The 21,503-nt window shown below is 35.8% G+C and overlaps 3 protein-coding genes, 5 non-coding genes and 2 pseudogenes across 8 annotated transcripts; 3 read left to right on the plus strand and 7 right to left on the minus strand.

The window, feature by feature from the left end:
* Positions 1-340: 340 nt before the first annotated feature.
* Positions 341-2,622, minus strand: LOC128167472 (uncharacterized). The gene is made up of 4 exons (XM_052833206.1): positions 2,310-2,622; positions 1,648-2,196; positions 1,213-1,453; positions 341-1,069 (listed from the first exon to the last, which is right to left on the minus strand). The coding sequence occupies exons 1-4, from the start codon at positions 2,355-2,357 to the stop codon at positions 570-572; spliced, it is 1,338 nt and encodes a 445-aa protein (XP_052689166.1). The 5' UTR covers positions 2,358-2,622; the 3' UTR covers positions 341-569.
* Positions 2,623-7,133: 4,511 nt separating this feature from the next.
* LOC128164656 (uncharacterized) lies at positions 7,134-8,226 on the plus strand. The gene is made up of 2 exons (XM_052828611.1): positions 7,134-7,574; positions 7,893-8,226. The coding sequence occupies exons 1-2, from the start codon at positions 7,508-7,510 to the stop codon at positions 8,165-8,167; spliced, it is 342 nt and encodes a 113-aa protein (XP_052684571.1). The 5' UTR covers positions 7,134-7,507; the 3' UTR covers positions 8,168-8,226.
* On the plus strand, positions 8,117-9,776 carry LOC128164655 (uncharacterized). Its single transcript, XM_052828610.1, has 2 exons — positions 8,117-8,163; positions 8,558-9,776. The coding sequence occupies exon 2, from the start codon at positions 8,616-8,618 to the stop codon at positions 9,744-9,746; it is 1,131 nt and encodes a 376-aa protein (XP_052684570.1). The 5' UTR covers positions 8,117-8,163; positions 8,558-8,615; the 3' UTR covers positions 9,747-9,776.
* A 2,582-nt stretch (positions 9,777-12,358) lies between these two features.
* Positions 12,359-12,483, minus strand: LOC128168406 (U5 spliceosomal RNA). The gene has a single exon (XR_008241345.1). It is a non-coding gene; the product is annotated as a U5 spliceosomal RNA (small nuclear RNA).
* A 4,175-nt stretch (positions 12,484-16,658) lies between these two features.
* On the plus strand, positions 16,659-18,248 carry LOC128167911 (uncharacterized; annotated as a pseudogene).
* Positions 18,249-18,797: 549 nt separating this feature from the next.
* Positions 18,798-18,929, minus strand: LOC128168405 (U5 spliceosomal RNA; annotated as a pseudogene).
* Positions 18,930-19,413: 484 nt separating this feature from the next.
* Positions 19,414-19,533, minus strand: LOC128168449 (U5 spliceosomal RNA). Its single transcript, XR_008241386.1, has one exon. It is a non-coding gene; the product is annotated as a U5 spliceosomal RNA (small nuclear RNA).
* Positions 19,534-20,020: 487 nt separating this feature from the next.
* LOC128168417 (U5 spliceosomal RNA) lies at positions 20,021-20,140 on the minus strand. Its single transcript, XR_008241356.1, has one exon. It is a non-coding gene; the product is annotated as a U5 spliceosomal RNA (small nuclear RNA).
* Positions 20,141-20,627: 487 nt separating this feature from the next.
* Positions 20,628-20,747, minus strand: LOC128168456 (U5 spliceosomal RNA). Its single transcript, XR_008241393.1, has one exon. It is a non-coding gene; the product is annotated as a U5 spliceosomal RNA (small nuclear RNA).
* Positions 20,748-21,240: 493 nt separating this feature from the next.
* Positions 21,241-21,360, minus strand: LOC128168419 (U5 spliceosomal RNA). The gene has a single exon (XR_008241358.1). It is a non-coding gene; the product is annotated as a U5 spliceosomal RNA (small nuclear RNA).
* Positions 21,361-21,503: the final 143 nt, after the last annotated feature.

The raw sequence follows: 21,503 nt of genomic DNA on the forward strand, positions 1-21,503 counted from the left end.
TATTTTACCAAAAGGTAGACATAACTATGTAATTTCATAAAATAGAAAGGTTTTGATAATGAGACCATTATTTTTATCTGTACCACTACTCCAACGTAGGGTCCTTTTAATAACGTTTTAGTGACGGCGTTTGAACCCATGCATTGTCATTTGTGGTTTTTAAAAAAAGAATTACATACATGTATAACTTAATAATTGTAATCCATGGCTGCATTGAGCTTTAAAAATAACCTAAAGACCAAATGAGGTAAAATTGTGGCATTTATGACTTTTAATCATGTATATATGTATACTAGTTGATATTCAAAGTACATAAAAGTCCTAATATTTCGTATTTTTCTGAAAAGATTAATAAGGAAATCCATTCGAATTCAACAAACAAACAAGTCTTTAATAAACACAACATCAATAAATCAGCAAAATCAAATCATCTAAATCATGCATTTACATTTTTAGTTGAATTATAAAATTAAGTTTAATTGATGGAAACGTATTTTCTTTCATAAATCTGTTCAGGTTCATACTGTAAACATTACATATACCGCACAAACTACGTGTAAGTCTGCTAACTACTCTTCCTGACCCTGATGATCCAGAGCGTCTTCATCTTCGGAGCTGTCAATGGCTCGAGCTGCATCATCCACATCCTCTGTCCAATCCCGAATACCAAGAGACTCATCTCCTGCATTACTATGATGTCTGGCAAAAGCCAGGTACCAAATAATGCAGGATATGTGCCCACACATTCCAACAACTCGTGCTCCATTTTTACAAGTACAGTACCAGGACACGATAGTTTCACAGTATTTAATCCACAGTGAGTACTTTTTGGCTGATGTGTGGCGGCTTTGAATTTTAGCACAAACGATATTGGGAACGTCATTGCTCACCAGAATTTCAAACATTCCATCATCTGTGAGGTGCTCTGCTGCATAAGACTTCGCCGTTTTTAACTGATACACGCCGATGGTAAGTTCTCTAATGTCCTCTTCAGCAAGTCTGGGGAAATCCTTTACGGTGTTGCTGTCGGCATCGATGGAAGTCCATTTCATGGATCTTTTATCCAGCCCTACAGTATTCAAATGTTTCGATCTTCAAAACGCATATGAACATATCTGTATATAGTATATACATGTATACATGTCTTATAAATAAGTATTTGCAAGTATAAGAAAAAAACCCGCACATATATATATTTTCTTTTCAACATACCATTTTCAAGAACAAACTGTTGGAGTTCGTTTGTTTTCTTGGCCAACATTGTCATTTTAGAAGCGACTGCAATATCAGCGTCAAATGTTCCTGAGGTGATCGGAGGCCGATATTTGTTGCAAAGACTGCAAACAATCCTGACGTAGTCTCCGATATATGGAATTTGACTGTTTGGAAGCGTCTTGCCAAGATATTTCCATGTTTTCACCCGACCGTTAACAGATTCAACAACCCATCTGACCTATAATAAACAAACTCTAGTTAAGCATTTCAATTTTTTTACCTGTAAAAACAAAAGCTTATGCTCATATCGATATCATCTTTCAACATACCCGGTATGTACATTGTAAGTATTTTTATAATATTATAATAGTGATAGTAAAAGATAAAATAATAATGATAGTAATAAAACATTAAGACAACTTATTCATTTACTTTTGTAACGAGCCTTGAGTTGTTTGCCTCTTCCGTTGATAGTTGTTTTTGGCCTTTTGGGATAAACGCAGGCATCTCCATCCGAATACCAAGGTCGTTTAAAACTGATTCTGAGTCACGGAATCCTCTATCTACCACAAAGATGTCGTCCTCCTTTATCCAACTCTGTATTTCCTCAGTATTCAAAAGAATGGAATGGTTCAGAATAGAGGAGTCGTTATTCTTTGGATCCGCTAGGTATGGGCCAAGGACATTGACGATATATCCTGTCGTTGAAACAATCATCATCGGCTTCAAAAGCGGCCGGCGCTTATGCATACTGAAGGAACGTCTGGAGAAGGTGTAGTTTCCACTTTTTTGGATATATATATAAGTTCCGTCCAGCACCAGTATTGCGGGGGCAGTTGTTATGTCTGAAAGTAGATGTTGTGCAAGTGGCCTTGTATGGGTCTCAATAATCTCCTCTCTGGTGATGTGGGAAAATCCAATGTTCCTCGGGACGAAGTCTGACATAAGAGCCTTCCTTGCAGACTGTACTGCCCTGCGAATCTGCAAAATATATCTTAATTGATACAAATCATATTTTCATTATTTGTATACTCAGTATTGTGAGAAAATATCACCATTTGCAAATACATGTATAACTTTATTGAAATGTTAACCTGATATTTTGTCATATTAAAGATAGTTCCGAGCATTTGGTTGTCCATTCCGCAGCGTAGTTTTGTCAGAAGGATGGCTAAGCAGGTACGGATTGTCCTCGTCTTTGTGGGCCTAATGTTGTTCACATGAGTGAGGACGTCATCAAACTGCTCCTTAGTGAGTCCAGTTAAGTTGTGGTAGTCAGAGTCACTCAAACATGTGGGATCATCGAAGTCAACTCGCTTACCCTCCTTTTTAAGGACTTCCTCTCTGGCCTGCTGTAGAAACTCAAGTATCGATGTTCTGTTCAGATGACAAGAACTTTTGGTGGCTTTTACTTTTTCCAAGGCATCTCTTGAAAGAATTCCATCTTCAATATGACATAGACAGCATCTTGACCCGGATTGGACAAATAATTCACATTGAATATAGGCCCTAAATCTAGCATATGTTGAAGCAACAATTAACTTCGGTCCAGGCTTCTTACAAACAAAACAGTATGAATGACTTGTACTTGTGCTCGGAATGGCTAGTGTCACCGACGGTGGACTTCTGTCTGGATACGGAGGCCTTGGTACCTTCACGGGCGGGTTATAAACATCTGAGACAGATCTTTGACTTTGTGCTATTGTGTTTGTATTTTGCTTCTTCTTGTAGCAAAGATGGGAGCATTTGTTACATATCACTGCTGATTCCGAGATATCAAAAATTGCAAAATATTTTTCTAAGAGCCTTCTTGTTTCATCATTAACTTTTCTCCTTTCCTTTTGGGTATGACGTCTTTTGCACAGTACACAACTATAATGTTTGGATTCATTCATTCTGAAATAATTCAGCATTAGAGAAATCAATACAGTCATGTGTATTTAAGAAAAAGTTTAAAATCAAGACATATAAGGGAAATTCTCTCTCTCTCTCTCTCTCTCTCTCTCTTATTTTCTTTATAATAATATTTAATGATAGTATACTAGACAGTCAGTGTAGATATTCTCTCTCTTCTCTCTCTCTCTCTCTCTCTCTCTCTCTCTCTCTCTCTCTGAATTGAAATCTAAATTGAATTCTTTCCTTGATTGAACTCCATAACATCTCTCTCTCTCTCTCTCTCTCTCTCTGAGTTGAAATCTAAATTGAATTCTTTCCTTGATTGAACTCCATAACATCTCTCTCTCTGTCTCTCTCTCTGTCTCTGTCTCTCTCTCTCTCTCTCTCTCTCTCTCTCTCTCTCTCTCTCTCTCTCTCTCTCTCTCTCTCTCTCTCTGTGCATATGTGTACGGAAATACATGGGTATAAAATGCCTTAATACATTATTTTACATTTTAGGCAAAAATGAAATTGAATTCATTACTTGATTGAATTCCATAACAGCACTAAATTCTTAACATTACTGACAAGTTTGCTCCGCCTTACTCGACATATGTGACGTCATGCTAACAAACTTTTCAAGCACATGCATTTTAAAAAAAATTGCACATGGATTAAGTGTTTCTGATATATTATCTGAGAAGTTTTGTGAAAGGATATCTGATTTATGATGTTGAAGTAACAGTTTGTTGTTTTTATGCCGTTTACAATGATTTGTGGTGTTGAAATAATGTGTTGTACTTGTGTCGCGTCGTGTACACATACGTAAAAACAAGGATTCTGCTGTGGACTAAATGACCTAGCTACTTCTGTGAGGTAAGCTTAGTAAGTCAATATTTTTAAATTGTGCTTTAAGTATTAAGTATTAACAATATTCTAACGAAAAGCATTATATTGGGAGATTTCTTCATTTATTATGAAGCGATGTTACGGTAACCCCCCCCCCCCCCCCCCCAATTTTTAGGTTACAATAGAAATTCATTTTTTTTTCATACCATACATTTTAAATTAGATCGATACTTGAGGAATTGTGTGGTTTTATGTAATTTGATAGGGACTAGGGAGATATATGTAAGCTTTATACGCTTTTCTTAAACTGGTTGTGTAGGTTCGCAATGTAAAAATGGGAACCAGTCAAACCCAAGTTATAAATAAACAAAACATTCTACAGCTCAGCAGACGGTCACACGCTGCTTATTTTTCACCAATTTTATAATTTTTAGGAATAAAGCACCATAATTATAACGTATTTATAGATTTCTATGTATAAACTTCCAATTTGATATCCGTAAATGACAAAACCATCAATCGGTGCAGACGATTAATTATTTTCTGAAAGCTGCACATATGTTGCCTGCAAAATGATTATATACATGTTTATTTTTGCCAAAAATGTTATAAAAACTTGTGAAAAATACTGGAGATACATTTATCTTACCTGGACAAGATTTCTTCCTCGATATATCATTACTTGGCTAATAAAACTGCATCTCGTGGTACACCCCGACTGAATCCGCCCCAAAAACTCGTCACAAAACGGGAAATTGTACTATAGTCTGTCCCAAGGTTTTTTGGATGCAGATTTTGCACGATTACTCGATAATTATACATATCACTGAGTTAAAAAGATATCCATTGAATAATATGAAAAATTTCCAAGACATCTGCTATATTCATAGTTTTTCAAAGTCTAACAGTTAACCTACACGGCCAAAAATTCGATCCTTACGGGAATTTAACATTGGAGAAAATGGCTACCACTTCGGCAGGGGCCTGTCATTATTCACATAAGTTCGTGTCTATACGTAATTTTACGTTTGTGACGTATGTAACGTCGCGCACGTTGATCGCGTTCACGCTTACGTTCGGAAAGTGTCTGTACTTGCCGTTTAATTTAACACATCTGCTCCGAGAATAACCAAAAATATAGGCCTAATATAGTCTGCTTTTGACTTTAAAAAAAAACCTTAAAAACAAGAAGAAGAAGAAAAAAAAGATGCCTATGATTAAGGGTGGGAAGACAGTCAAGTGTATGGAGGTAAAAAATTTTTCTTGCAACTCGAGTTTTTCCGATTTTATTGCAAAAAGGACTTCATTGTTTCTATTTATTCTACAGTATACACGTTAATGATATCAACGTAGCGTAATTTGAAACCGTTTAACGGTAAAATCTTCCATCCAAATGTTTTATTTCTCCATTATTTCTTTGAGATTAATACAGTATTTTGAAAACACATAGGCCTACCTTGAAATCATCGTTGAAACTATTCCTTATCCTCAGAAGAACAACACAATTATCATATTTTAAACGTCCATAGCAATCCAAAAGCAAGACCATATATCACCACCTGGACATAACACTGCAAGATTTGAATTTCAAGTTACATCCTCAACGTTTTCTTTGCTGTCTGCTTTGTATGATGTCACGAAAATTTGACCATGACCTTTGTTTAAATACCAACAGGTACCATGTCATTTTAGACCCCAATTAATTAAATCCGTATACATAAAGAATACAGTGAAGTCATTTTTGTAAATCTGATATATCATGAGCCATTCACAACTTTCAATAACATGGAAATATTTTGGATTTCTTAAAAAAGGTGTATGGGGGTGTAAAATACAAGTTGTGAATGGACAAAGTTATATTTATATTACTGTAACATGCATTGTTCTTGAAAATCACTTCAAATGTTATAACAATATGAGCTATTCACAACTTATAATGATCAAAATTATGCTACATTAAGTTGTGAATGGACAAACAATTTAAATGCACAGGCGCCTGAGGTTCATCTTTTTTTTTTTTTTTTTACATTTTTATAATAAAATAATTCCATGTACTTGTCCATGTTCTATAATTAATATAATTACATGTATTATGTACATGGAATTATTTTGTTTAATATAGTACCAGTACATGGAATTATTTTCTTGTAAAAAATATTTTAAAAAAATATCGGGTACCTGTGTATAAATGCTATATATACATCTTGATCTTGATATATATAAGATAGTTGCAAAAAGCATTCTTTAATCAGATCAGTTAATTTGCATAAACAAACTGCAAGGGAAATAACAGCTTTAAAATTTTATTTCAATGAAGGGTTTGAAATTTAAAAACATATTAAAAATGAGCAATCATTGAATAATATTCATCATAAATCAAAATTTTCACATATTAAAAAAATTGCAAGTGCCAACATCTGTTTTCCATGAAAAATACTTTAAAATAGTAAAGGGAAAAGAAGAAAAACTGATATTCTTTGGTTTTTGAGTGTATATTCAGGTGTACTATCATATAGAGAGTCAGACTGAATATATTTTCAACAAACATAAGATACTTGTCCTGCAAAATTTAATTTGTAATGAATAGAATAAACTGGAATACTATAAACAGGTATACACCATGGAGCATTTTTCTCAAAATGAACAATGCAATTTGACATATTTTAAAATAAATTTAAAATAAAGATACCCCTCCCCCCACACATTTTTGGGGACAGTTTAAAAAAAAGTAAGCTTAACCTATAGAACAAAATTTTAAAAAGGTTAAATTGGCAAGGATTTTTATTTTCACTTTCAAGGTCTGGGGTGCCAACCAAGTTCCTAGTATCACAGTGAACTTTTTAACATAGCTGTTTATTACTTAATACAGGTATATCTATGTTTGAAAAAGGCAAATTGATCCGATTCAGATATATGAAGATAACAGTGTGTTTAATGTTAAAATCATGCAATCTTAAAGCGTGTGCAGTAATGAATTTGACATCATTAAAATGCTCACATAGAATTCGATGTTTTTTGCTTTTCTGTAGGTTAATTTTATACATGATTAGGTATTGAATCAAATGAATACAGTGACGTCGGAAGCAAATTGAAAGTGGGGGGGGGGGGCGCTAGACTAATCATCAGAAATCTGACAAGCAAAAAAAAAAACCTAATTCCCAAAATCATGAAAATTTTAATCTGTTTGGGAGGGGTATAACTATTACTCCAAAAAGGAATCTTACCTACCAAAAATTTTTTTTCTCCAGAATCATGAAAAATTCCTAATCCCTGGGTCCAATTTTCAATATCACTTTTGATATTTTATTTGATATTTAAATTTATGAACAATTATGCTTGCTGCGAGAAGAAGTGGGGGGGGGGGGGGCGGGTTGGCCCCTCCCTGAATGGGGGGGGGGGTGGCCCCTCCCAGATGCTATATGCCTAATGGTTAGGACTAACTTTGCAAAAGCCCCCAGCCCCCTGCTTCCAACACCTATGCAATGATTCTAGTGTTCTTAATCTAAAACATGCATGTTCTTTTCTACAGCCTACAGATCTTTTAAAGAAGATATATGAGCATTTTACCATGGAATGCAAGCAGGGGAGGGTGAAGAATATCAAAAACCCTTTGAAAAGACTCTCACTCGCAACTGGTAAAAATAAGTCTTTGTAAATAGAAAACTCATTAAATTCCTTTCAAAAATCGACATCCTTTTTGATAGTTTGGATGCATTTTTTTCCTAAAACAAATGATGAAAATTAAATTCAACATTGGCAAAAAGCACCATGGATGACAACTTACATTCACAGATATCAAGCCAGTAGGTTCTCTGAGTGACTTAGCTTAGAGACCTAAATTTATAAAATTGTTAGCATGAATTTGTATTAATCCATGCAACACAAATGTTTTGTTTACATGGTACATGTACTAGTAAATACATATTTAATAAAATCTGTTTTTACATCTATAGGAATATCTGAGAATACTCTAAAGAGAAAAGTTATGCAAGACCCAGTTGATATGGTGGTGGAGGATTTGCAAGTCCCTGCTCCAAAGAAGAAACCTGGACCCGATAGGAAGCTGGATGACTTCGATGCAGACCTGGTGAAGAGGACCATCCATGACATGCAGTTGAAGGGCCAGTACGTTTCATTGCGCCAACTGTCGGATGTTCTGGTAGAAAAGGAAGTCAGGCTCTTCAAGTCTTCATTGGGGAGACTCGTGAAGGATCTTGGGTTCAGGTAAGCACATTAAGACAAATCACTTTGTCATGACGTAAAACTGAAGAGTCATATGCACTCTAGATCTGAAAAAATAAAAATTACAGGTAGACTTTACTTTAGCATATCATGGCCAATTAAACATGCCTCACAGGTCATGACGGTCCTGGAATACCATAGCCCATAGATGGACCTGTCAGTGAGTGTCATGGTTGCATTTAAAGCTTCATTATTGGTGTCTACATCCTAACATGGCAAATTGACAATATATCTTGTACTTAAGATGATGTTAAAAATGTAAAATTTTAACAGACTATGATAGACAAAGACCAATGACAATAAAACATTCGAACCAAAATAAAATTATGTGATGAAAAATGATAGGTGCATAACAACATGATATCCATTTTTTCAGGTTCTACAAAGCAGGTTCCAACCAACGCTACATTGGAGATCGGAATGACATCGTAAGTATGCGACATACTTACCTGAGGTCCATTAGGAAGTTTAGAGAGGAGGGTCGTCCTATTGTGTATTTGGATGAGACTTGGTTGAACACCAATCATGTAGCAAGGGGAGATTGGGTGGACTGTCCTAGGACATCTACCTCTGCCTTTGAGTCACATCGTGGAGGTCATGGGCGTTTTGTCCCATCTGGGAAAGGCTCTCGTCTGATAATTGTGGATGCAGGTTCTTCGGCTGTGGGCATGATCCCGGGATCTGCTCTTATTTTCGAGTCGAAAACAGGCAACCAGGATTATCACGACGAGATGAACTCGGAAAACTTTACGAAGTGGTTCACTGAGCAGTTGCTCCCTAACCTACCGGCTAATTCAGTCATAGTGATGGATAATGCTTCCTATCACAGTCATCTGGATCCTGAGTCTAAGTGTCCGACTTCGTCGACACCGAAGGCCGAGATCCAGTCTTGGCTTGATAGAAAGGGTATCCATTACGCCCCGGGAATGATCAAGGCTGAATTGATCACATTGGTGAAGCAACATAAGCCTCGTCCTAAATATGTTATAGACGATTTGGCTTCAAAGGCAGGTCACACAGTTTTGCGTCTACCTCCCTATCACTGTGAGCTTAATCCTACTGAGTTGGTCTGGGCTGAATTAAAAAGTTTCGTCGCCAGGAGCAATTCCACATTTAAGAAAGATAAAGTGAAGGAACTCTTTAATCAGGCTAGATCAACTTATGGGGTTGAGAAGTGGCGTAAGGTAGAGAGTCACGTGATAAGAGAGGTCGAAGAAAAACTGTGGAAACTCGACGGAGTCCAGGATGAGGAGGTTGCTCCTGTGGTCATAGACTTGACGGACTCGGAAGACAGTGACAGTGACATGGACACAGATTCTGGTGATGACGAAAATGACTCTGACTCTGACGAATCCATGGGCTTCGTTGAGGAGTCTGACAATGAAGTCACTTGTTGCATATGTGGTGATTACAATGCTCCTGGAAAGTCTCGAAAGATTGTTTGGGTTGAGTGTGAGGTGTGTAAGAGGTGGAGTCACCGCATATGTACCAAGCCCTCTCTAAAGTCAGGTAAGTGTGTCCAATGTTGGAACGCTTTGTATGGACTGAATCCAGCTCCTTCATGAGCCTTCCCATGGTCTCTGGAGAACTGCTCCCTTTTAAAGGTAAAAGAAAGAAAATTAATCACTGATTTACACATAATTTCATAATTAATTTTCAATTTTCAAAAGTGGCGTACCAGTATTCTTTACATGTAGTCCCACATAATTTGGGGGAAAACATATTTGAAAACATCTTAAAGAATATTTTACGTACCGGTAATGTAGCTTATCTTTTGTTATTCTGACAGGAACACAACATTCCAAATATTTTAAAATGTTGTGTCTTTAAGGTCAGACGCAACCTATCTTCAATTATTTTGTAAAAACAATTTCTCATATCCGCAGTTTTCGTGGATTGCCTAAATTTTACAGGTTCATGGGGACATAATTTCGTGTATTCTCTTAAACCTACGAAGGAAATATGACTTTATTACCCTTATATATTCATTCGTGGAAGATGTTGATTCGTGGATGAGAGGTACCCACGAATTCAACGAAAATTGAGCCACCACGAAATCTAATGATTCCACAGTATATGTATTATTTATTAACGAACTGGTAATTTAAACTTTTTTGGAAATTTTGTATCAGTGATTAGTTTCATTTCTTTATTCATGGGACTGCTATTTATAACTAAGCATCTTTAATTAGTTTTTTTACAGGTAAATATGATAATTGACAAGTATATTTTACCTCTCTTTGAACAATGAGGATTAAATAATATACTGAATACTGTTTGAAATAATTTTTAAAAACTTTAATCCTTCTCTTCAACAAATATTCATTCTTCGAGTTTGTCTCGACTTTCATAATATTTAAAACAGTAAAGTTGTCCATCCAGCACCCAGAGTACTAGTATTGCTCACATAAATAAATATTTTGTATACTTTTTGCTACGAGACAAAATATCATTTGATAAATCATAATTGATGCATCTGAGACCTATTAATATATTTGAATTTTCAAAGGGGTATGGGCCCCTACCTTCTAGATCTGTCTTGTAGCATGATGACTACAAATGAATGATAAATTAAATGTGCTAATAATGCATGCTTGTTTAGGGTGATCAAACATAATACAACTCCCAAATTAATCTACAAATGATTTCTACTTGTACAAATGATCTTTTCCATCCATTGTTAATCTTTTTCATTGATTTTAATGACTATATATATGAAGATGGTAAGTTATAAAAGCAGTCCCAATACTGAACTAGTATACCTGACTTTTGAGAAGTGAAACTTCAACTATTCTTCTTCTGCATGCTATGAATGGCTTCGTCAGCAGATCTTCATCTATAGTATCAATCTTACCAGCGCAGGCCTCGAGCAAAATGAATATATGTTTAATTTTTTCTCTTTATTAGTATATTTGTTTAAATCATGTTTGGTTTTGCTCGAGGCCTGCGCTCTGTATTTTATTTGAAGTTTTATGCTCAATTTTATTAGGAAAATGTGAATTTCCGGTAAATAAGGTGCATATAGGTAAAGTTACCGTTGCTTAGCAACGGCTCGCAAGGTAATTTATACGGATAAAAAGTTTGTACTTGACTTCTTTATTGTTATTATATAAGAGTTTTCTTCTTGTAAGCAACATAAAAATTGTCCGAATTTTTAGGCCTGTGTACTATTACAACCGTACCTAGTTCTTTAAAATGAAGTACATTGACATTGTAGAAATGTGTTTCTTGTAACAACAATATTGAAATATGTTCTTTAACACACAATGAAAATAACTCATAGCAAACAATATATCATGAAATAAACAAAACTATAGTTTAAAATAACATCATCATCTATCAGCACGCAATAATTCTAGGGCGCCTGGGCTTTCCGGAAGGTCATAACCTATGCCAGCCCTCTTTGTTTCTATTCCCATCGAATATTCCTCGTCTATTATGTTCATTACTGTTTCCGGAGCCGCGTCCATCCATTGAGAATGGCGTGTTGTCACTGGCGTTGCTTCATCCGGCAATCTCTTCATCTGTTACTGGCTTACTAACAGCCTTATTATCTGCGACACGTTTTTGAGGCTTACCAACAGCCTCTGCTTGAGGCTTACCATCAGCCTCTTTTGTTTGCGCCACTGAAGCATAGCTTCTGATCGGCTGTCTGCCATATCTAAAAGTGGTGCATTCCCCTCTTAAAAGTCCAACGTTCTCACACTTTAAACATACTGGAGGGCGTCCTGGAATGTCAATATGAGATGTATATGAATCTCTCTTTGTTCGCCTCTCTGAGAGAAAGCTCTGCTTGCCGGAACCCTGTTATAATGCCATTTTCAGTGACGTGTTCCACTTTCCTCACCTCTCCATACTTGGCCAGAATTCTTTTAACATCCTCATTACTGACCCACAAAGGGAGCCAGTGTACCTTCAACTTGACCACAATCCTGTCACAGACATCGAAATGCAGCAGCAACTCTTTATAAATAACGTCTTTTCCTTTAAGCTCACTCACCTGGGCTTTGTTAGAAAAAGTCACAAACCAAGCATCTTGGCGGTCCATCTGCCAGGCACCAACGATGCCGTATATCCATGGCTCTGCAAAAGATGAACAAGATCTCATCTGGATATTCCCTGTCTTGATCTTCTAACAGTGACCGTGACTGTTAACTCCATTATCTCCTGCATGCCCATCTCATCAAGATCAGTTTCAAACATCTTGACTAGGAATCCCTTTAAGAAAAGGGAACCTACTCCACGGAAAATTTTAGTAAAAGGCGAAAGATTTAAACGTGGATTGAAGAGAAACCAGAGTGAATTGTACAAGGCATTGTATCATACTTGAGTATTTCTTTTTGAAACATTTGTGAGTGTTCAAGCTTGTCTTCTACTGGTTCTCTCAATGCATGCAGGCGTAAGCACTTTTCAACCATAATGTTCCAAAGGTACGCAAAGCATGAATTTTGTTGAATTTTATGGTCAAAGCTCAAACAGACTCGTTGCGGCCTCAAATCTTTAAAATTTCTCATCATCAAGGGCGACAACTCAGTTCATTCAAGACAAAAATCTGATTCCGGAAAGTCCTCTTTGCAGCAGTTTCTGTGCTGCTGTTATTGGGCTGGCATATACAATGAAGCGCATTGAAGTGGTAAAAATGTTCGTTTGAATGGAATGTTCTAAACTTTGTATCGAATGTCAATAGTTATATAAGACACGCCCATTTCTTTTGAAACGAGGAAAACAGTATTCGTCACAATGCTTTCGGAACCGCCCCTCTTCTAAACAACACAAGCAGGAATTTCACGCACCTACATTGTACACACATACACACACACACACACACACACACACTATTTTCTTGCCAAATATTTACATTTTCTAGTGTCTTTAATTTGCCTGTGATAACACTATTGATCGATTTTGTACTATGTTATCTATAACTTCAAATGACGCCAAATTGAGGCGCCAGTAGGGTTTGCTTATTTATGGAATGAATTAAATATTTTTTAGTTTTATACAATATAAAATGGTTTTGGTCAGTTTACACTTTATAAACCGCAAAGCGGTTTATAAAAAAAGCGTAAACCGTTCCAAACCATTTTATTTCGTATAAAACTTATAAATATTGAATTCATTCCTTATAATTTAATTTTTCTGCTATCAATTGTTGATAAAAACAGTCATTTGATCTATAAAATGACATCCAATTTTACAAAATTCAGACGTTAGGTCAGGCGGATTGATACGTTTTTGACGTTAGTCTTACTATGACGTAGGCAAAATCTTTATACGACATAAAATAAATTTTTTAACCAATCAAAAAGCGTGTTACAACCAGAATTAAATTATTTATATTTTTAAAAAAATCGTACGGTGGCTTAAAATTATATAAATGTAAATGATAAGGAATCATTCTTTGAATATTATGAGGTGATAATTTCGGTCAGGGCGTCATTAAATCTATCAGAAAGCCTTTCGGTCTTTATTGTCTTTGATCACGCCCCGACCAAAATTATCACCTCATAATACTAAAAGAAAGAATCCTTATTCCTTAACTATATTTTCAGAAATAGCGATTAGTTCAAAATATAGAGTCAAGAATATTTCTGGTAACAAATTTAATTGTGTTTAGAACTTTCTTTTACATGTATTGCAAATAAAGAAAAGTTTTATTAACAACATATATACAACGTCTCAATTTTTCGTTTTAGAGTTTTCTCTTTTTAAAGGGTATGTTACGTTCTTCGTCATCTTCCTGTGCTCGTAGCATGGGGGAACTGAGGACATGCGCAGGGCATGGCAAACTTATACGGTGGAAACTTTGGGAAATGACAATTAATCAAAGCATTATTGTTATAAGAAACATATTTTGTTAATATTGTCATTCTTTCGAATGATTTCTCAGTGACATTATTAACTGATTATTAATATTGATAATGATTAATAATGATATTTCGTAAAAGGTAACTCGGGGTCTATTCCTCGTATAAGGCCTAAAATTACAAATGATGTCGCCCGATTATTCAATAATATTGATATCAGACCAATAACAATCAAAATAGTATGCATTCCTTAACAAACAAACACGGGATTATAAACGGATCTAGGCGAACGTCCAAGATGGCTGCATGATTAAGTCTGTCTCGTATTCTTTTAAAAATACGATAATGGAATTTAATTTTACATTTATTTACATCCTTTATCAGAATGTTCAAGTTTATTTAGATTTCATAATGATTCGTTGTCAGTATTACAATTTAAGCTATACGGAGTTATAAAGCGTTTAATTGCTGACCATAGCGCTCGAAAGAAAGTTGCACTTTATTAAATAAGAAATTATAAAGTTCCGAAATGATTACTTGATCACATAAAAAAGGTATCAATTGCTAAATTGTAAATGGTCATTATTTAAGTGATTAGATAAGTTACAATAAAGGCATTTACTTCGAACATTAGTTTTACTTTTTAATAGTATCATGCATGATTCTTTAATCACTGATTGACGGACTATACACATGTTTTAAGTGACGAATGATTGATTTTACACAGTCTAATTTATTTTTCTGTTTTATCTTTTAACAATTGAGTAGCTAATTATACACAAATCAATTTACTAGTCTAGAGGTGTGAAACCCTCTCTTTGTTCACCAGACTCGTGTACCTTGTGTATACATATCCCAGATTCACGTGTGTCTGGAGCAGTGGCTTCGTTAGTTTACCTGTTTACCCGTGTCATTATCTCGGATCACTCGTGTGTGAAAGGATATTATGTAAAAAATTAACATAAATTTGCCCATGTAAGCGTTTTAAGATATCGTATTCATCGGTAAAAAGGCGACGGGAATAACAAATTCTAACAAATTTTAAAATCCTTTAAAAAGAAATCTGATTGTAATAAAATAATAACGGATACAAATTTCTAGATCTACAATACTTAAAATAACAAGATACGTCAAAACATCAGACCTGAAAAATCGAATTTAATTTGTATAGCTTTGTAAGAAAATTTCCCTCCTGTTGACCTCGTGACGTCACTTCCGCTCAAGCCTCGTTATCACCTTATTCTGTTTTTAACCGGGTTTTCCATCGGAAAAATCCGGTTATTAAAATGGTGTAAATGGCGGGCGGGCGGGCGGGCGGCTGCCAAAAGGGTACCCTCATTGTACGGATAACTCCTCCTACAGTTTTCAAGATAGGAAGTTGTTCTTTTGCAGATCAATTGTACATATATCAGAGGTGTGCATATTGCTAGGATTTTGATTTCCGATAATTAAAAAAAAATACCAGCTTTTGAACTTAGTCATTTTCTTAGGTATGTGTGTTACCTCTTATCTTAGGACATTCTCTGTGCGTAACTCTCTGTACATAGATGATAGGTTTGTTGCTACTAGGGGATCTGATTCTGTAGATGATGTGAAAGTTCATGAGGAGGCTAGGAGGTTGGTATATGGTTTAGTTGAACTGTTGACAAGGTTGGGTTATACCTTAGCATTGAGTAAATGTTCTTTAAATCCTTCAAGTTGTAAGAGGTATTTGGGTTTTTTAGTTGATTCAGTTAGGGAAGCTTACATATTACCAGATGATAAAAAAGCAAAATTCATAGATCTTCGAGAATCAATTTTAGAAAGAAAGGAAGTAGATGTCAAGACATTGCAAAGATTTATTAAGAAAGTGTATTTCTATGAGTTTGGTAATCCCAGGATGTAAGTTGTTGTGTAGAGAAATAAATGCTGGAATTTCTCAAGGTTTGAAAAATAGTAGTCTGTAAAAATTTCTGAATCCCTAAAAGAGGAAATTGAACATTGGAGATTTGTAGATAAGTGGCAGGATTGTTCTAAATGGAGATTGGAATTTCACAAAACAATATCAATTTATCCTGATTCTTCTGGATTTAGATATGGTGCGTGTGCAAGATTGGGGTAGAAAGACTTAGTATTAAAAGATTATTGGTCAGAGAATGATATAAGGCCAATACATGTTAAGGTGGCAGATGCAATCTTGAGGTCTTTGTTATCTCATAGTAGTATGGTGCAAGATTCACGAGTGGATGTATACACAGACAGCATGGCTGTTATTGGTTCTTGGAGTAGTCAGGGTAAGAGATGTAAAGAGCTTAACGATATCATAAAAGATGTTTTTCAGTTTATTGTTGCAAAAAATATTGATTTACGCTTAACATTTGTGTTCTCAAAGTTGAATGAGGCAGATAAACCTTCTAGAATCTTAAGTGCAGCAGACACTATGCTTAGCCAAAAGGCATGGATGTTGGTGGTGACAGCATATGGTCCACATTCACAAGATTTAATGGCACTAGATTCAAATACAATGAGTTCAAAAGAGGGTATGCCTTTAAAACATTTTACACCTTGTGCAACTCCCCTATCAGCAGGTATTAATATATTTTGTCAAGATATTAGAAAGGAAATCAACCCCTATGTTTTTCCTCCCTTTGGATTGATCTTTCCTTTTATTTGTTTACTCGAGCAGCAAAAGGTCATGTGTACGATAATAGTTCCTATGATGGAACCCTTACCTATATGGTGGTCAGAGTTGTTAGCTAATTCTGTAGGGTCATTTTGTATTGGTGTAAACGGTGAAAAAGAAATGGTTAAGATTCCATCTAAGAACGGTTTTGTGTTGGATGATGTAGGTTTGAGGTGGCCGTTGTTTGCTTTTAGGGTTTTATTTCTGTGACTTATTTGAAGTTATTTCTGCATCTGGTTTTTATTGCAGGATAACCCAGGACAAATTGAGATTGACTGGGACGTAATAGAAAGGAGGCTTTTGGAACTGGACGGGAAAATTGTTTCTTCTTTAAAGTGTAAAAAAAGGAACAGTCTTTAAGAATCTAAAGATCTAAAGGGAAAGACTACAATCCATAAGATATATTGTGAAAAGTTAGATTTGAAAGGTGATTTTGATTGTGGTTGTCCTAAGAGACTTGCTTCAGGAACAGTAGAAAATTTAATTCACCAGTTGAATAACATTTTTTATGAATTTGGGCGTGGAAAAATATGGGATGTATTGCTTTCAAAGGGAAAACCGGCAGCTTCACCTACGGTAAAAGAATACCTCAAGTTAATTAGGGAGGAGCAAGCAAAAGCACATGTATTACCAAAACAAGCAAAACCAATTTTCTTATCAAAAGTTAAGGCAATAGTTTTATTTATAAATAGAGAATTAGATAAATGTGATTTGACTCTCTCAAAGAAAATTTTGTTTTGATTCGAGATCAAGCATGGATAAAAGTTCAGTTCTTTGCAGGTGACAGGCCTGGTGATTTGTCCAATGTAGTTTCTCGGAGGTCAAGATTCTAGAGGATGGTTCTGGTTTGGTATTCAAGCATACATTTGGTAAAACATTGAGGGGTGAAAAGGGAAAGAACAATTCTTTTGTAATAAAAAGGTGTGAAGACTTAGTGGTATGTCCGGTCAAGGGTTTGTTAGATTATTTTATATTAGCCAAAAAATTGAAGGTGGATCTTTCAAAGGGATATTTGTTTAGAATTGTGTCAGAGAATGGAAGGGTTTTAGATAAAAATGTTAGTTACTCTGTAGTTTATGAAAGACTGTTATATTATCTTTCAACTTAAGGTATTTACGAGGGCGAAACACCTCATAGTTTCAGAGTTGGTTGTGCAATTACAATGGCTTTGTCAGGATCTGCTGAAAATGTAGATCAGGTGATGAGACACATTGGTTGGTTTGGTATGTCAAGCGCAGAGTATTATAGTAGAATGAATACAATGATTGATTTAGGTGTTGTTGCTACAAAGTTAGCAGAATCTGTATTTCAGGGAAATGAGATTGAATCTCCGTTTAAAGGAAAGGCAGATTATGACTCTTTGAGTTAAGCCTTTCAGTGAAGAATGGAACATTTAATGATAATGTATGTGAGTGTGATTAATGCTGATAGAAGATGTTATTTGTCTTCCTTTGTGACTATATTTGAAGGACATAATCATATATGAAACTAAAAGTATGTTTATTTAAAGAGCACATTTGAAACATAAATGAACATTGGGAAATTATATGTTGTACTTTATCATATACATATTATATTTTATTACATGATTTATTATATTTCATCTATGTTGATGCGGTGATAAAAATTAAAATTTGTTATGTTCATAAAACTGTTTGTTTTCTTTTGAGTATTGGGAGAAGGTTATTATTATTTTCTTTAGGCTACTGAACTGAAGGGGCATGTATGATTGATGAACTGCAAAGGTTTTATGCCCAAAACTTAAACATGATCTGAATGCGGGAGGGTATTAAACACTGAGGATAGGGTAAGAGCCTCATTGGTTAATACCCAAGTGGAAGTACAAATGACGTTTAACTCATTCTTAAGACATCCATGCCTGGTTTGTAGATATGTAATCAGAGGATGAAGTGATCAATTTTATAAGGATTATCTTTGTAAAGCTGTGTCTACCCATCCACCCACCCTCTGTAAAAATCAAAAGGGGGTGAAGTATATTGATATAAAATTGGCATATGGTATGCATCTATTTGCATGTAGTGTACATATATACTATGAAATGATCTATTTTAAAGGAAAAATACTAAAGATGCAATGCAGAATATCATCTTACATTCATTATTACATTTAAATCCTTGCAAAGGATTTATGCTCAAAACTTAAACATGATCTGAATGCGGGAGGGTATTAAACACTGAGCATAGAGTAAGTTCCTCTCTACGGAAATTTTTAGTAAAAGGCGAAAGATTTAAACGTGGATTGAAGAGAAACCAGAGTGAATTGTACAAGGCATTGTATCATACTTGAGTATTTCTTTTTGAAACATTTGTGAGTGTTCAAGCTTGTCTCCTACTGGTTCTCTCAATGCATGCAGGCGTAAGCACTTTTCAACCATAATGTTCCAAAGGTAAGCAAAGCATGAATTTTGTTGAATTGTATGGTCAAAGCTTCTGTGCCAAGTTCTGAAACAGACTCATTGCGGCCTCAAATCTTTGAAATTTGTCATCATCAAGGGCGACAACTCAGTTCATTAAAGACAAAACTCCGATTCCGGAAAGTCCTCTTTGCAGCAGTTCCTGTGCTGATGTTATTGGGGTGGCATATACTTATACAAGACGTGCAGCTCTTGTACCTCTCCGAACCTTGACTTAGAACTGTGTTTTCACTCTGTGCGAAACTGTCACATGTGATCTCAATGTCGCATACACAATTCAAACCAATCGTTGCATGGTGTGACATGTCTTACATTTTGAGTTCGTTTTGACCCTGAATGAAATCAGGGTTGGAAAAATAAGTCTATAGACTCATTAGATGTTCCTCTCCACGGAAATATTTAGTAAAAGGCGAAAGATTTAAACGTGGATTGAAGAGAAACCAGAGTGAATTGTACAAGGCATTGTATCATACTTGAGTATTTCTTTTTGAAACATTTGTGAGTGTTCAAGCTTGTCTCCTACTGGTTCTCTCAATGCATGCAGGCGTAAGCACTTTTCAACCATAATGTTCCAAAGGTAAGCAAAGCATGAATTTTGTTGAATTGTATGGTCAAAGCTCATTCTGTGCCAAGTTCTGAAACAGACTCATTGCGGCCTCAAATCTTTGAAATTTGTCATCATCATGGGCGACAACTCAGTTCATTCAAGACAAAACTCCGATTCCGGAAAGTCCTCTTTGCAGCAGTTTCTGTGCTGATGTTTTTGGGGTGGCATATACTTATACAAGACGTGCAGCTCTTGTACCTCTCCGAACCTTGACTTAGAACTGTGTTTTCACTCTGTGCGAAACTGTCACATGTGATCTCAATGACGCATACACAATTCAACCCAATCGTTGCATGGTGTGACATGTCTTACATTTTGAGTTCGTTTTGACCCTGAATGAAATCAGGGTTGGAAAAATAAGTCTATAGACTCATTAGATGTTCCTCTCCACGGAAATCTTTAGTAAAAGGCGAAAGATTTAAACGTGGATTGAAGAGAAACCAGAGTGAATTGTACAAGGCATTGTATCATACTTGAGTATTTCTTTTTGAAACATTTGTGAGTGTTCAAGCTTGTCTCCTACTGGTTCTCTCAATGCATGCAGGCGTAAGCACTTTTCAACCATAATGTTCCAAAGGTAAGCAAAGCATGAATTTTGTTGAATTGTATGGTCAAAGCTCATTCTGTGCCAAGTTCTGAAACAGACTCAATGCAGCCTCAAATCTTTGAAATTTGTCATCATCAAGGGCGACAACTCAGTTCATTCAAGACAAAAATCCGATTCCGGAAAGTCCTCTTTGCAGCAGTTTCTGTGCTGATGTTTTTGGGGTGGCATATACTTATACAAGACGTGCAGCTCTTGTACCTCTCCGAACCTTGACTTAGAACTGTGTTTTCACTCTGTGCGAAACTGTCATATGTGATCTGAATGACGCATACACAATTCAACCCAATCGTTGCATGGTGTGACATGTCTTACATTTTTAGTTCGTTTTGACCCTGAATGAAATCAGGGTTGGAAAAATAAGTCTATAGACTCATTAGATGTTCCTCTCCACGGAAATATTTAGTAAAAGGCGAAAGATTTAAACGTGGATTAAAGAGAAACCAGAGTGAATTGTACGAGGCATTGTATCATACTTGAGTGTTTCTTTTTGAAACATTTGTGAGTGTTCAAGCTTGTCTCCTACTGGTTCTCTCAATGCATGCAGGCGTAAGCACTTTTCAACCATAATGTTCCAAAGGTAAGCAAAGCATGAATTTTGTTGAATTGTATGGTCAAAGCTCATTCTGTGCCAAGTTCTGAAACAGACTCATTGCGGCCTCAAATCTTTGCAATTTGTCATCATCATGGGCGACAACTCAGTTCATTCAAGACAAAACTCCGATTCCGGAAAGTCCTCTTTGCAGCAGTTTCTGTGCTGATGTTATTGGGGTGGCATATACTTATACAAGACGTGCAGCTCTTGTACCTCTCCGAACCTTGACTTAGAACTGTGTTTTCACTCTGTGCGAAACTGTCACATGTGAACTCAATGTCGCATACACAATTCAAACCAATCGTTGCAATTGCATGGTGTGACATGTCTTACATTTTGAGTTCGTTTTGACCCTGAATGAAATCAGGGTTGGAAAAATAAGTCTATAGACTCATTAGATGTTCCTCTCCACGGAAATCTTTAGTAAAAGGCGAAAGATTTAAACGTGGATTGAAGAGAAACCAGAGTGAATTGTACAAGGCATTGTATCATACTTGAGTATTTCTTTTTGAAACATTTGTGAGTGTTCAAGCTTGTCTCCTACTGGTTCTCTCAATGCATGCAGGCGTAAGCACTTTTCAACCATAATGTTCCAAAGGTAAGCAAAGCATGA

This window comes from Crassostrea angulata, chromosome 10 (genome assembly GCF_025612915.1).
Source record: "Crassostrea angulata isolate pt1a10 chromosome 10, ASM2561291v2, whole genome shotgun sequence".
NCBI lineage: Eukaryota > Metazoa > Mollusca > Bivalvia > Ostreida > Ostreidae > Magallana > Magallana angulata.